Below are 15745 nucleotides of genomic sequence, written 5' to 3' on the forward strand. Positions count from 1 at the left end.
AAGCCGAAAAAAAAAAAAGCTGGTTAAAGAAGAAAAGCCGGCTTGCCCTGCCAGCTTTTCTTCTTTCTGCCCTTTCTTTTTTTAACCCGGCATAAATTAGGGGGGCCCCCGCACTTAATCGCATTCGTTTGTGCATATTGTTTCGGTAACGGTATACTTGATTATCCAAAGTATAACAACAGTTTTCGTAACAGTTCTACACACTTCCTTACAGTGTCGTCTGATACCTAGAACAACAATCAAAAGCTCAGTTAATTCGGAATGAGAGGGCAAAGTGAGCGCATAGCTGATTGAACTTGTATTTTTTCGAATTGTGCTCAAAATCTGCTGCAATCATTTCTGCTCTTTCTGCTCATTTAGTCGATTGATGCACAAAAACAGAAGAAAACACTGACCCTTCTGCGTATATGTGAGACCGATGACAATCGCCTTTTCCTAATCTATGAAAGAGATAGATATCAAGTGCAGCGGGGATTTATGAGGCGTGCAATGTGAGGCGATGGTGAAAAACAGGACGAAATCCAAAAGAAAATACAAATCAGACATGAGGTCAACGGCTACCATAGCTATTAATTTTTAAATTAATGTCAATTTAATGATGCACAGCATACTGATGCCGGCTTTAAAAACTATGTAATCTTAGCGTCGCTGATAATTTCCTTAACAGAGAAGGAAGATAGAGTTGAAAAAAATGTACGCGTGTTTCACTTACGTTTTGCGGCTGCTTTGCCCGTGGTTAAGCTTCTCGGTTCCCTATCTACCTTGGCAACAAGATAAATGGGTAGCTCTGCACACAGATCCTTCATTTCGTCAATCAGATTGCCACGTGCATTGTCATCAAGAGTCCCCACAGCCTCCAATTTCACTACAGGTGGACTTTTGTTCATCGTAAATCCCGCGTCGTTGTCCTAGTGGGATTAAATTAACAAACTGACCCTCTGAACTACTGTACAGTCATGATAGTTACTACTGAAATTTCTAAAGACGACGCGGAACGTTTTGTGCAGAATCTCTAATCTGTAGGCATGACAAAGGAAGCAAGACTAGATCTAGTTTAAATACACTATACATATAAGGAAGCTGTTTTGCCAGTTCTACATTAAACCATGCTACTGTGTTAATACTATTGCACAACAGTGGATGTTTGCCTCATGGCCAAAGCTTCTGTTTAGAAATTGTTTCCAGTTCTCCCGCTAATATATTTTACCACGCGCGTTGCCTAGAGATATTTTCTTCGATGATGTAAGAAGGATAAGTAATAACAGGTATTTCAGTTAATTTTCAATCTTATTTTGAGTACCTTGAATTTCAACAATTGATCACAATGAAACATGGGATATAAACTTACCAGAAGGCGCGCCAAGTCGGCCGGTTTAGGAACATTTTCAGTTGATAGACTGAGATAGCACGATTTGGCCTCTGGCATACGGATCATCATAAAATTCTGCAAAGTTCGAATACATTAGTTATTTGAAAGCGTTGTATAAAGGTAACGCTTCTACACTAAGATAACATGTCACACAGGTCATATGAATTTTGCCTTGAAATTGACCCATTTTGCACACTACTCAAAATGGCCTTAACCCATAAGCTAGTTAACTGCTTGTTCCTTTACACGTAGTGTACACGTCTTATTTCAATGTATATACGAAGAGAACTCCTTGCTAAGCGAAATGTTGTGCCTTGGATATCGCCGAAAATCTTTGGAAGTAATAACGAATGAATGAATCATATCTTTATACTAGCCTCGTACCCTCCCCTTTCTCTGAACAGGTCTTCCTACTTCTGATATTCGCCTCGACCTCGATAGCAAGTTATAAATTAGTGAATCGAACATGCAGTGCTCTAAAGTCACTAACCTTTTTAAAGTCAATGACCACGTCTGCCTCTTCTTTATCAGGCGAAGTCTTTGGCACATGGAAAGTCTCTGTTTCCTTCTTTGTGTCAATTTCAACCTCTTCCTCTTCCTCTTTTCCATCTTCTGTCTTCAATTTTAATCTGTATTTCTTCACCGGATCACTAGCAGGTGAATCCTGCAAAGCCTGAAGAACGAAAAGGTATACCTGCATTTCAACTCATCTGATTATACTGAGAGAGGATCAGGATAGCTTGGGTCCGAATTTGGTCGTCTTGAAAGTTCCATGAAAGTAAGCAATATTAGAAAGCAGGGAATTTCCTCTCAACTAATATTACACTGACACACATCGCTAAGCAAGTTTTAATCTGTAAGTCATGTGCTCTTGGATACGAACAAATACATCAAATGAAAACGCATGCGGCAGAGAAAGCAAATATCTGTTGTTATACTTCAACCGTTACCTTTTCCTCAGGTGAACCGCATTTGCAGATTGACGAGGCAGACACAGCGACAATCGACAGAGCAAGGCACAAAATGAACAATTTGAAACCCTAAAGAGGAAAATTAGGTAAATGAACTTTTTAAGTATCCTCTCTTATCAACTGAATTAGCGACTAAACGTTTTACAGCGAGGATCCCGCGGCATGCAGCACAAGTGTGACCTCTTTTGGTCAATTCCCATTGTTTCGTGCAGATCATCCAATTAGAAGACAGGTTGCTTGAAGAAAAACAATTCAAAACCGCAAGTGATCGTGCGGGAAAGATTAAGTTCAAACTTTACAGTTTTAATTGTTAAATCGTACTCAAACCTAATTTGCAGCTCCAAAATGTGAAATGTTTACCACAAAATCAAATAAACAGGCATCTGCTTGACAGCCTATTTGCCCGGCAACAACTTAAAACTCAAGAAGTGATGAGAAATAATTTCTAGCGCCAGTATAAATGCATTCTTGCGTACTTTAACTCGAAAATACGACAAAATTTCTGGGTATATTTTGTTGTCTTGCTTTTGTGTATGGATCTAGCAGCAGACAAATGGCAAAATGAAAATAGACTTACCATTTTTCTTTTGTGAAAAAGCGTCAAGTCTTCTTTCCTCTTGTAGCTGATGCAAAGTAGTATGGATGCAGGTTCATATGAGCGAACCCTTTTTATATCATCTGAAGGTTGTACAATGCCACCTCACTCCGGCTTAATCGGCTGATATCTGAAAATGTTACACCTAAATTTGACCTGACCTGGTTTCAGCACATTGGTGGCATAGTTGCTTCGCTATTTCTATGAAATTACAGGAAGTAGCGCTGAAACGGTGTGGCTATTTTCGACCAAAGCTCGTATGCCAGGTGCCCTCGTTTCAGCACTTCCTTGAGACATGAATGGATAAAGCCTACCATGAATGCAAAAAGGCAAAAATAAAGATATCGTATATCATAATAAGGATAAAGATAAATTGCCAGAGCCTTCAGCCGGTGAAACGTGTTGAAAGTCTCACTGAGAATTATCGCTGATTCAGTGTGAGAGGTCATGTATGTTTGCGGTAAGCAAAAGATTTAGTTAAAATTACTAGGACTGACGGTTGCAAAGAGCTAAAAGGAGGACATATTAAAAAGAATGATACAGCAGTCTGAATATGAAAAATGCTCTGCTAGCAACTGTCCCAATGATCGTTCCTCCCTGTTTCCGTCATGATTTGAATACACTATTTAATATATGGGGAGTCACCGCAATCTAGGCGGCGTACTGGTAGAATATCGGCCCGAGGTCTTGACAGTGCGGACCGAATGCATGGAGGCCGATACAAAAAAAAAAAAAGGAAAAAAAAAACGGAAGGTCAATATTGTCCCAGTACGGTCCCGAGTATTATAGGTTAAGTAATAAGAGATTACAAGACTAAATATGTTTATATCAGTATATAAAAAAGTGCCACTATCAGGGACTGTAAAAAAACGCGCAATTCTGATTGGGAGCCGACTAGGTGAAGGGAAAGAGAGTTGGAAGAAAAAGAAAAGGATTCCAGTTTTGTTTTTTTCAGGAACGTAAGCCATAAAACAAACAGCTTCAAGAGTGATCGCGTGGGCTTCAAGAGTGGTCACGCGGGATCATTCGGGACAGTGCCCGGTCCATTTACTGAGAGATCATTAGACCGGCGATAGAGCAATAGATTTTAGTTATTGGTCCTCTGAACTAACTTAGTCGTGTTACAAACTCATAAACAAATGACTGACAAGAATTTGTGTTGTTGTTCCTTTGTTTTTTCCTGCTGATAGCGTGACATTTCAGATAAACAAGAAATCAGGTTAAAATACATAGGAAACAAAGAGGGAAATTCTAAACTTTTAAAACAGGTTTTCATTCAATTTTTAAGTCGCTAGATTTTTGGTATCTCTTGCTTATGATAAAGCTGACCTCTCACATTTTATGCATCAGAGACACTTTACATATTTCATTCTTGAACGCTCCTTCTCAATATCATGATATAAGATATCTTTAGTTTTGCCCTTTCGCGCTTCCTTTAGTTATGGTGCTACTGCGCATCGCACAAACCTGAACTGAACACGTGTAGTCCAGTTCCTGAACCTCCACACTACCAGAGAACTTCCGGAGTAATAAAAATTGCAAAAAAAAAAATCTTCTTCCCATAGGTCCTCTATTTTATGTCTCAAGTAAGGAGGGAACTGGGGAGAGCTAGCAGAGACGAGGTTTGATAGAGGAGAGCGAAACCGTTCCTGTAATTCTCTAGGAAATATCGAAGCAATTTTGCAAGTAATGCGCTGAAACAAGGTCAGGTCAAATTATAAGGAGTAACGTTTCGTGATATCCGGTTAATAATGTCTCTACTAGTGTACAGTGAACTTAGAGATTTAGGAACTTGACTATCAGCTCAAGTTTGTGCCATGCGCAGTAGTTCTACAACTGAAAAAAGTTCAAAAAGGGCAAAAAAAGACATCTCATATAATAACCAAAAAGAGGATATATTTAATACGGAAGCCATGAAGAGTCTGAAACGTGTCGTGGAAGTGTCTCCGATGCAGTGTGAGAGGTCAGGTTTATTATAAGCAAAAGATACCAAAAACTAAGGTCAACTGACTTAAAAAATCACGATATAAAAGATTTCAAAGCTAACAAGCTTGTGGGGTCGTGTACTTCAAAACTGCTAGAACTGCAGAAAGTGCTAATGCGAGGACATATTAAAAAGAATGGTACAGCAGTGAACATGAACAATACTCTGCTAGCATGGCGAAGTTCCTTCCTCTCCCCGGTTAAATTCACTATTTGATATATTTATTTACAAATGACTCAAGAGACATTTTCTTTCAACTCCTGACTGCGTGACATTTCAGATAGACAAAACGACAATGTGGCCAAATTAATGAGTGAACCCTTCGAGGCTGGAAGAAAAGATAAAAAGTTAAGACGAGTGAAATTCAAAACTTTTGAAGCAGTTTTTTATTCCGTGGGATGGCTCCGGCGTAAAAAGGACCAGGGAGCTCGTCGGAAATTTTGAAAAGAACCCCTAGGAGGTACCAAGATCCTGTTTTGCGAGCGTGGCTTGAAAAATTTTTTCACCCCTGAAGAGGTCACAGTTCCAAAACAACAAACTATTCGGCTAGTCACTGTTTTCGGCTCAATGCCTTGAAAGGTACTGTCAGAGGCTCCCGCTGTGGAGCTTTTGAAAATACTGACCACTCTAAGAGGTGCCGAAACAGCTTTTTACGTGTTACAAAGCACGACGAGTCCCACTGTTTTATTTTGTTTCAACTGTGTAGTCAACTGATCTGGGTTTTTGGTATCATTTAGCTTATAAGGAATAAACCTGACCTCACACACTGCATCAGAGACCCTCCCATGACATGTTTCACTCTCGAAGGTCCCGGAAATTTATCCTCCTTCGCATTATAATGATATAGGAGATCTTTGTCTTTGCCCTTTGTGCACTTCCTTCAGTTATGGTTCTACTGCGCATCGCAGAAACCTGAGCTGAACACGTGTAGTCTAGTTCCTAAAGCGCCGCCACGGGGAAAAGAATGTCTAAGTCCAGGATTTAAACGGGAGCCGGAACTGCATCCGAGACCCTCCCGTGACATGTTTCACTCTCGACGGTCCCGGAAATTTATCCTCCTTCGCATTATAATGCATCCGAGACCCTCCCGTGACATGTTTCACTCTCGACGGTCCCGGAAATTTATCCTCCTTCGCATTATAATGATATAGGAGATTTTTGTCTTTGTCCTTTTTGCACTTCCTTCAGTTATGGTTCTACTGCGCATCGCAGAAACCTGAGCTGAACACGTGTAGTCTAGTTCCTAAAGTGCCGCCACGGGGAAAAGAATGCCTAAGTCCAGGATTTTAACGGGAGCCGGAACTGGTTGTGTTATTCGCAGAACTACTATAACGGACGGAAGTGCTAATGCGAGGGTATATTAAAAAAAAAAAAAAAAATGGCACAGCAGTGAATATAAACAATACTCTGCCAGTAGAGTCGCCGTGATCGTTCCGTGCTCTTTCCGGTCTTTCTATAGAAGATCGAAGTGGTACCGCCTATTGTTCAGACTAGTTGAAAAGTGTTCTGGGGGAGTCCAAGTGAAAAGTTAGGTTATACAGCGGACATGGAAATAGATATGGAGATGTGAATAAGATCTACTGATCTCCGGAGACCAGTGATAAAAATTGCCCAAATTTCACCTTTCTATTTTTGTTGCTGTTTTTGTAGCGTCACAATCATTCCGGCTGAATTAGAATTAGGTCACCTCGTTCTTTCCCCCTTCTCTTGCCCCGGTTATCCAAATACCCCAGGGTACGGGAAATCGTCTACTGTAAAGTAACCCTGCCGCAACAACTATCTCTTCTGAGCCATGGAAATAAATCCAAAAAATGATGAATTCATTGCTAACTGAGCAAGTGTTTGTCACTTTAAAAATCAGCTAAATTTTCCCCTAAAACAATTCTTAATCCAGTACTGAAATTTTAGTTCTGACGCTTCCTGGTTTAGAATTTCTTTACAGTACGGTAGGCTTTGTGCATTTATGTAAGGAAGAAGTGCTGAAACGAGGACAGTATGCAGACAACCTTCGATCGACAAAAACGAAAGCAACTCTGCCAGCAATGCACTGAAACAAGGTCAGGTCAAATTATAAAGAGTAACATTTCCTGATATCAGGTTAATAATAAAAAAAACATTGTGCAACCTTCAGGTGATATAAAAAGGGTTCGCTCACATGAACCTGCATTTATACTACTCATTTGCACAGCTACAAGAAGAAAGAAGACTTGACGCTTTTTCACGAGAGAAAAATGGTAAGTTTAATTGTATTGGAAGATATTTTTATTTTTATCTGTTATTTGTGTGCTGGTAGATTCATAAACAATGTTCAATAGTTCCAGGCGGCCTGTGGTTTGTTTTGGATAGAACAAAGTGTATTGATCGATCACATGCATTGATTTTGAAGAGGAGAAAGGCCGGTTCTTATTTGTTTAAAATGTTTTTTCAAGATGGACGCACAAGTTTCCTCAATTTAAATTGTTACCAAATGTACTTGCGTGACAGAAGTTTCCGAAACGTTTCTTTCGCGTTTCAAAGACTGACAATGTCCGTGAATGTATACTGATTTCACCTTTTAACATTTTGGATTTGCGAAATTAGTTTAGGCCAAAAACTGTAAATTTGGCTTGAAAGATTCAGTCACTATTAAGAGGGGTTGAATATAAGTAAGAATATCCACAAGAATATTTTCAGCCTAAAATAGGAAAAAAAATAAGCCTTGGCCGGAAAAACAATATTCTTACAATAAAAAAGAGTGTAACTGGTTCAGGCTACAAAAAGGGCCCCGTCGGTGGCTCCCAATCGGCCATCAGCTCTCATCATGAACACAATTTTATAGCAAATTTTTAACTGAGCTTCTGTTTGTTGTTCTAGGTATCAAACGAGGCTGTTACAAGGTGTGCACAACTAGGATGAAAACATGTTCTGCTGGCGCCATTCCGTAACAACGTGCTCAGAGAAATGCGAGAAATAAGCATCGTGTTTCCAACCAAGTGGTACTTGAGGGAATTAATAAGTACAAAGTGTTATATGATCGAGTCCAGTTTACAGTTTCCATTGATAATAACAGTTTGAAGTCAAGCAAAGTGATCAATATATTTCAAGTCGAGTTACAAAGCTTTATTTTAATATTATCATTTGTTGTTTTGTTTCAGCAAAGTAAGATTTTGTTACAATTTCAGTTATTTTTAAATTACAACTCTTACAATTTATTCCAACGTGACTAAGCATGTCAAAGTAAGCTTGTCGATATTGGAATAGCAATAGCAAAGTTGTGATAAATTGTATGTGGCTTAATTACATGATTACAATTTTAAATGTAAATTTAATAAAGTCTTTTAATGCAGAATGCTTCTTGTGTTTATCATGTTCACTGTGCTGCAGTGTTTCGGAACGCGTTTTGGGGGCCCTCTTTCTGTAGGTTCAGAAAGGTTCATTCTGTTCCTTAACCAAGAATAAGCGCCTGTAAACTGAACAAAACAAGTCCTATAAGTTCCTCTTGGTAGTGTAGAATCCCAGAAGAAAGGGCCATTCCCCCTCCTCCCCTTTATATTCTGCCCCTACCCTACACCTGTTCCCTTAGCCAGTCCTGTTTGGCGTGGATGCAGAACTTTCTGAGATATGTATAATAATTTGTATTTTTTTTTTCTTTTCTTTTTCTTGTTTCTTTGAAGAAGCAGATATTAGACAGGGTAGATTAGGGGGGTGTTTACTCATGCTGGTGTGGGTTCCATAGCAAAAATGACGGTGATTTCATACTGCATGTAAATGATTTCTTTCGTTTCACATACAGCTTGCTCATGAACTCATGTCACATCATCTTGAACTGAATTCTCAAAAACTCTACATGCCCTAAACATCGAAGTCTTCCGAGAGACTAATTTCAAAACACGACAGGTGATCGTTCGTTGTTTGAACATGGTACTACTGGTGGTTTTTGTATGGTAATGAAAATCTCAGTAAAGCAGTTACAGACGTTACAATGGCAGAACTCGGGCAGGGAAATCACACGCAGGCATAACGCAAGTAGGCATAACGCAAAGAGGTATAACGCAAAGAGGTATCACGCAAAGAGGCATAATGCAAAGAGGCATAACGCAAAGAGGCATATAACGCAATGCAAGTAGGCACAACGCAGTGACAGAACTCGGGCAGGTAAATCACACGTAGGCATGACGCAAGTGGGCATAACGCAAAGACGGGCATAACGCAAGTAGGTAGAACGCTGTGACAGAACTCGGGCAAGAAAATCACACGATTATTACAACGTCATCGACTTCGAAAAGCACCGTCCAGATTAAAATGTACAGCCAGTGTTTTCAGTTTCCTCCGGTTTGAGGAGCGTTTTCGAAAAGCTCCATTCTCGTGAAGGATTAATGTGTACGGAGCCGTAGAGGGGGACGGGGCGTTATTGGTCCTTGTTGAGAAACTTAATAAACTGTAAAGCCGTGAACGAAGATCCTGCTTGATTTCGACGTTGGATCTCACAGGAGATCTCATCAGCCAAACTTGAAAAGTATAACGATGAGAAATCAGCCTTCCTTTTACTGGCAGCAACACCTCTTGAACTCTCAAGGGCAATTAATGATACCATTTTGCTGCTCAGATCACTGGGGTTTACGATTCATGACACAAAATCTGCCACCACGCCTACCCAAGTAGTCAACTTTCTGGGATTTACCCTAAATTCTCCGAACATGACCACTTCTATGGTCACCGGGAAAGCAGACACTGATCAAATCCAAGTGTCACGTTTTTGTCATGAGCGCCTTGCTCGGGAGATTGGGTAACCACTCCCTACGTTTACGACTTAAAATAAAGTTACCTTACCTTACCTTACAATCGAGAGCCAGTTTCAATTAAAGAGGTGGCCTCTGTAGAGGGCCTCATGGTATGAGCTTTTTCAGGTGTGCAGTATGCACCTCTGATCTATAGGTCTCTGGAAAATGACAAAACTGATGCCTTGAAGTGCGATGGTTGGGACCTTGAAGTGAAAATGACCCTTTCTCACCCCTGTCTAAACAGGACCTGCTATGGTGGATTTCTGATGTTGACCAATACCCAAAAGCTATTACTCCACAACCCCCTGATATAACACTCATGACAGACAGCTAACTGAAAGGCTGGGAAGGGGTGATAGAGGGTCATACCAGGAATCTAAATTCCACATTAATTATTTGGAGACAAAGGAAATTCTGTTAGCCGTGCAGTCTCTTTGCAACCATGTGCAACGTTGCCAAATAAAAGTGATTTGTGAAAATACAACTGCTGTCTCCTTCATCCGCAATATAGGTGATACGAAATCTATAGTTTGCGATGACATGACAAGAGAAATACAGTCGAACCTTCGGTTGCGACCACCGTTCGTAAGCGACCACTTCTCCTCAGCGACCAGTATTCCAAAATACCAAAAGTTTCCAAGTCAACTCACTATATTTGAACCTCTTGTAAGCGACCACCTCTCGTAAGCGACCGCGACCACTTTCAGAGCTAAAAGATTTTCATTTGTTTTTGCTCATGGATGACGTAGTCTTCCATGAGCTTAGAAGGCAGTCGAATGGCACTCACTCACTCTCTCACTCACTCACTCGTTCACTCGATTCTGATTAATTTATTCATTAAACCCGGATTAAACAATTATCTGCTACTTCTCCTACTAAGTAATGTTTTTGTCCAAGAGTGTTCGGTCGTCTTGAAGAAGGTTTTTTGACGAAATAGAAGACGAGGGGAAGACGCGGGGGACTAGAAAGGCGTACATTTTTGCCCAAGAAATCGAGAGCCTGGGTACGAGTATGTCGGGCACCCTGAAGTCGGCCATTTTGGCTTCATGTGATTTTCTTTCGTAAATATGTTGTTTTTTGCCTATCGGCTTTTGCTCACACGTAAATGAAAGCTGGTAGAGGTATTTATGACTGTGGTCATGTATCGGTCACAACAACGCGGTCGGCGAGGTCAAAGAATTGATACAAGAAACCCTGGAAGACAAAGTCAGAAAGTGGGATCGTGTTAACTTAGCATATGGGCAAATTAAGCTCGAAGCATTTTTTCTTGGCAAGAGAATTTGATGGTTTCCACTCGCTTTCTCTCCTTGTGGAGTCCAAGGTAAGCTTAAGTTTTTGTTAAGTTTTAGTTTCATTGTTTCTCTATTGTTTTATTTTGTATACACATATTGAAATTCTGCCCTGTTAGTATCCTACGGAAGTTCGAAATTTGTACTTAGTAAGCTTATTTTAAAATACTTCAAGTAAGAAATTCGATTTGCCTCATCGTTTCGTTCTGTTGTCGTTCACACTACATTTCTTTTGTATTCCATGCAGTTTGACCAGAGGGAAAATTTCTTCACAGATGGTATGCGAGTCAACCTACATGTACGATCGAGTAAATACAAGCTATGTTGAAATATTTTAGTGATGGACGGACAAATTAAAGCAATTAAGTCCAAGAGACTGTGTAGATCTATTTTTTGCAAGAGAGATATATGCTGTCCATCTGCATCAGATATAAGCCGGATGCATGGTGGCTGGTGATGTAGAGTGTTCTTTTTTTTTTTTTTTTACTTCTAGAAATGAGAGATTTAAGGGCCCATTAACCGATTTATGCGCGCGCTCGCGCGCGTTGCTAAGGAGGTGAAATTTCACTTCCGGTTACTTACGTCAGCCTGAGCGCGGAAAATAAAAACAACTCAATAACTTGCAAATTCGCTTACATTTTAGATGTTTTTCTTTGTGTTTCACAAAATGCAAAGTAAAAAAAGTACAAGCAGACACAAAATAAGAAAAGGACAGAACAACGAGAGCAATAGCAAGAAAAAACTCCGTGTGGCTTTGTTTGATTTTACCAAAGTGCGTTGGTAGTGTAAATTGCGCACGCGCTGATAGGTTGTAACTTCCAATATATATCGGGCGCACTTCCGGTTTCTTTAAATGCTAAAGGAAACGCAGTTTTTCATTAAATCCAGCCTTTTTCGACGGATTTCGATCAAAGCCAACGTTGAAAAGATAGCTATGCATTCCTTTTACAAAATCCTGCTTTTTTCAGAAAACAACGAATTTTTTAATATTTTGAAATTCTCTCAAGATCTGACCTTTTAGAAATGAAACAAAATCAATGCATAGCGTAATGAGGATTTAAATTAAAATATTAAATCAATGAAAAAAATCCCGATAAAATAATTTGCCTGGGAGCCTTTGCGTTTTTTCAGTATTAGTCACATGACCATGGGCGTGGCCTGATGACGTCATCACTAGTGTTACTAATCATGAAAAAGTTGAAACACAGGAAATAACTCTGAACTAAGTAAAAATGATGAGGTTATTTGAGAATAAATTTACCTTAGAACGGCTCGAAAAGATCGGTTAATGGGCCCTTAAACAAATTGAAATCAAAACTTGAAATAATTATGGAGAAGAGAATGCTTGATACTTGTCAACATAAGTATGTTCTGTAATCATTGCAATAACCTATTAGAAGAGAGATATTTGCAATCCTTTTGAATATTACTGCATTGCTAGTGAGATTAGCACAAACAATTACCAAGATATATAGGAATAAAATGCTGTGATTTTTGTTTCCAAGAAATAAAATTATTGTTGGTTTACTTGCATACATACACTACAGTATTTAGCACCCTTATTATTGTATTGCACCAAGATGGCGGCCTTCTCCCTACAGTTGACTTAAGGTGCACCTTTTTCAGGCTGGAGGTATTATAAGACTTAACAGGACGGGGATTGCAAACATTAACTGATTATTTATCCAAGAAATAAGATCTAGTGGGGCCACATTAAGTATGTGAAAGGTGTTTCAAGCTAGAAGCTAAATGCAGTTGAAAGGGAAAAATTTCTTGTCAAAAACACTATGTAAAATGGATAGGGCTTTGACCTTCCTTGAATGAAACTTCGTTACTTCCCTTCCTCCTCCCCATGGACATAGTTATATAGTAAAATAAATAAGTGGTAAATAAAAGCATCCCCTTCACTTCAGGTTCAAGATTGAAACAAAACTGTCTGACATGATTCTTGTAATATTGAAGGAATTACTTTTCTTTCTATAGATTTTCCATTTACTAGCAAGCTAATATTAAATTGTTCATGTTTGACATAGCTTAAAGTAAACAACATTTTGCCAATATCCAAGTCTCACTTAAGTAAAATTGGGCAAAATACTCTTGAAAGTCTTGGCATTCTCAATTTGGTTGTCGAAAATAAATGTCAAAATCATGAATTATAATTTTTGCATAATTGTCATACAGCTGTTTCATAACGTTAACTGAACAAGGACCATAACCAGTTTACCTTGGCCCAAAATGCACTCCGACTCACTAATATTATACATATATTATAACCAACACCAGTAAACTTTGGACTGACTGGTAAATATGGTGAACTCTCATCCAATGATTTCATTTTACAACAGACTGTTGTTATTCTTTGACACTATATCATGTACAAGTTAATATAATAACAATGTTCCAGTTCCAATCAAAATTAATCATTAGCCATTTTTAAATTTTTAAGTAGTCTGTGTATACAACCTGTTATTTGATTTTTGTATTTCTTTTCTATTTTGAGCAGTCTGGGTTTGAGCTCTGCTGGGAACATTGTAATTGTATTGTGTTTTTGGGCAAGACATTTTACTCTCACAGTGCCTCTCTCCACTCAGGTATTTAAATAGGTACTGGCAAATATAATGTTGGGGCGTAACCTTTCGATGGACTAGCGTCCCATACAGGGGGTAATAAAAATACTCCTAGTCGCTTCATGCTACAGAAACCGAGAGAAGTGCCGGCCTCACGGGCCACTTGGCTCATAGGCAGACTTTACTTCCATTTCTGAGTTGCCGTTTGGCCCTTTTCAGGATGAGTGCTCGTGCAGAACGTTTCACGTAAAATTAAAATGATTTGATTTTCATGAGGATGAACGTACAGGTGACATACATTTTCATAGGAACAGTTTCGCACAAAGACTCGTTTCGTCACAAAGGTGAGAGTCAACTTGGAATTGGCCTATTCATCCATGAGCTGGCTCAGGGAGCCTTTGATTTACCTCCCGTAAGGGACCACTTAGCAGATAATACAGCGGAAATTATCGCATTATCTGGTTGGTACAAGAGACGGAAATTTCTCAATGGCAAGTACCGGGTTTTTTCTCGAAATGAACTTTTCACACAAATAAAGCATTTAAAACATGGGTAAGTCTCTGCAGTTACCATATGCTAATGAGGCGAAATTTTGACCCAATATGGTCTAAGCTCGCGTAAGCGAACACCTCCAGTAAGCGCTTACGGGAGTTAGACTGTATTTATGGGGTGCATGGCCCGGCACCTAACATTGTCAATATCCCATTTACCAGGCAAAATAAACAGAGAGGCGGACAGGGCTGGCCGAGTTTTTCACAACAGTAACATTGTCCGTCTTCAATGAACTTAAGGCAAAGTGGGATGAGCCTGACATAGACATGTTTGCATCAAGGCTAAATTACAAAGTACCTTAAGGACGGTGCCAACTAAATACTAAGGTTTTTGCGCCAGGTAAGGACCACGTGGGAAAAGTAGACCTTTGGAAGGGCTATTAGAATCCACAAAGAAAAATTGGGGTAACCACGCGTTTTTTCGAGATAATTAGCCTTGAATCTCAACAAAAATGCTGACATCAGCATTTTCTGAAAAAAAAAGGGAAAGGATATTTCTTCACAGATTTCCTTCGAATTCACCTTTACAAACAGAAAGCAAACACATTTATCAAGATCTTAAAACTGCATGGTAAATGGTAACATAGAAACCATTTTTTTTGTATGTTTTTAATGACAAAATCGTTGCAACAGCGCTTTTAGAGTCTCTGACAGCCTTCCGATCTGGTTCAGTTAAAATATAGTCTAAATACCTTTTGCTCACAACCTGAAACTAATCACGTGTTGAATAGGCTTGCCACTTCCATTTCATAACATGAAATGTGGGGGTAACCACGCGTTTTTTAAAGTAATTGATCTTTTTTGAAAACTTTTACGGTGCCCGTTACGTTTGTAACCTACCCAGTAAGTAAAAAATTTGCGTATTTCGTACTTGTTTTGCGCGCGCACTACGCCATCTGCAGGTACATGTTTACAGGTGGATTTACCTCAAAACTTTTCCAGCTTTTAATAGCATGTCATTAAAACAGCTCACCCTTAAACTCATGCTGATGGGTTTTCCCTCAGCACAGAGAACTCAGACCTTCCAGAAACTCTCACTGGACGAAATGTACATATCACCTGGAAAATATACGTTCTACATATCATCTCTGTTGAAACAAACCAGTGCTAAAGGGGGCCAGAACAGACACTTACTTCCTGTTGTATTTCGGAGTTTCAACTTGGACAAAAGACTTTACGGTTGCTGCGTTATAACAAGCTTATATCAAAGGACTGCCCCACTTTAGGAGGGGAACAAAGCAACTGCTGATTTGTTATTAAGCACCTTACGGTGGATTATTCCTCGGACGTACAAGCTAACTCATACCCCTACCGTGATACACTCGGGTGGGGAGGGGGGTGGATGGAAAACCCCTCTGAATTTTCGCACTGATAAGGCACAGCGAAATAAAATTGCTCTGATTAGATCGCCCTGAGCTGGCTCTACAAGATGATACCATTTTTGTTGGTTATGACGTCATATGACGTCATTTGACCCGCCATCTTGGATTTCACTATTTTCTTAAAAAGTCAAGAAATATCGGAAATTAACACAAAATCAAGAGAGAATGCTTATGAAATGTACATAGCCATGAATTACTGCAATTTGGTGAAGAAAACTGGAGAAAAGCTACAGAATTATCTCGAAAAAGTTGATTTTTGGCCAGACCTACATGAAAT

General features: G+C 39.4%; 1 protein-coding gene across 1 annotated transcript; it reads right to left on the minus strand.

Annotated features, from left to right (window-relative positions):
• Positions 1-119: 119 nt before the first annotated feature.
• Positions 120-3795, minus strand: LOC145502828 (uncharacterized). Its single transcript, XM_081482219.1, has 5 exons — positions 2918-3795; positions 2320-2409; positions 1860-2042; positions 1349-1444; positions 120-908 (listed from the first exon to the last, which is right to left on the minus strand). Exons 1-5 carry the CDS (start codon positions 2918-2920, stop codon positions 705-707), a joined length of 576 nt encoding a protein of 191 aa, XP_081338345.1. The 5' UTR covers positions 2921-3795; the 3' UTR covers positions 120-704.
• Positions 3796-15745: the final 11950 nt, after the last annotated feature.

This window comes from Orbicella franksi, chromosome 11, assembly GCF_964199315.1.
Source record: "Orbicella franksi chromosome 11, jaOrbFran1.1, whole genome shotgun sequence".
NCBI classification, from domain to species: Eukaryota; Metazoa; Cnidaria; class Anthozoa; order Scleractinia; family Merulinidae; genus Orbicella; species Orbicella franksi.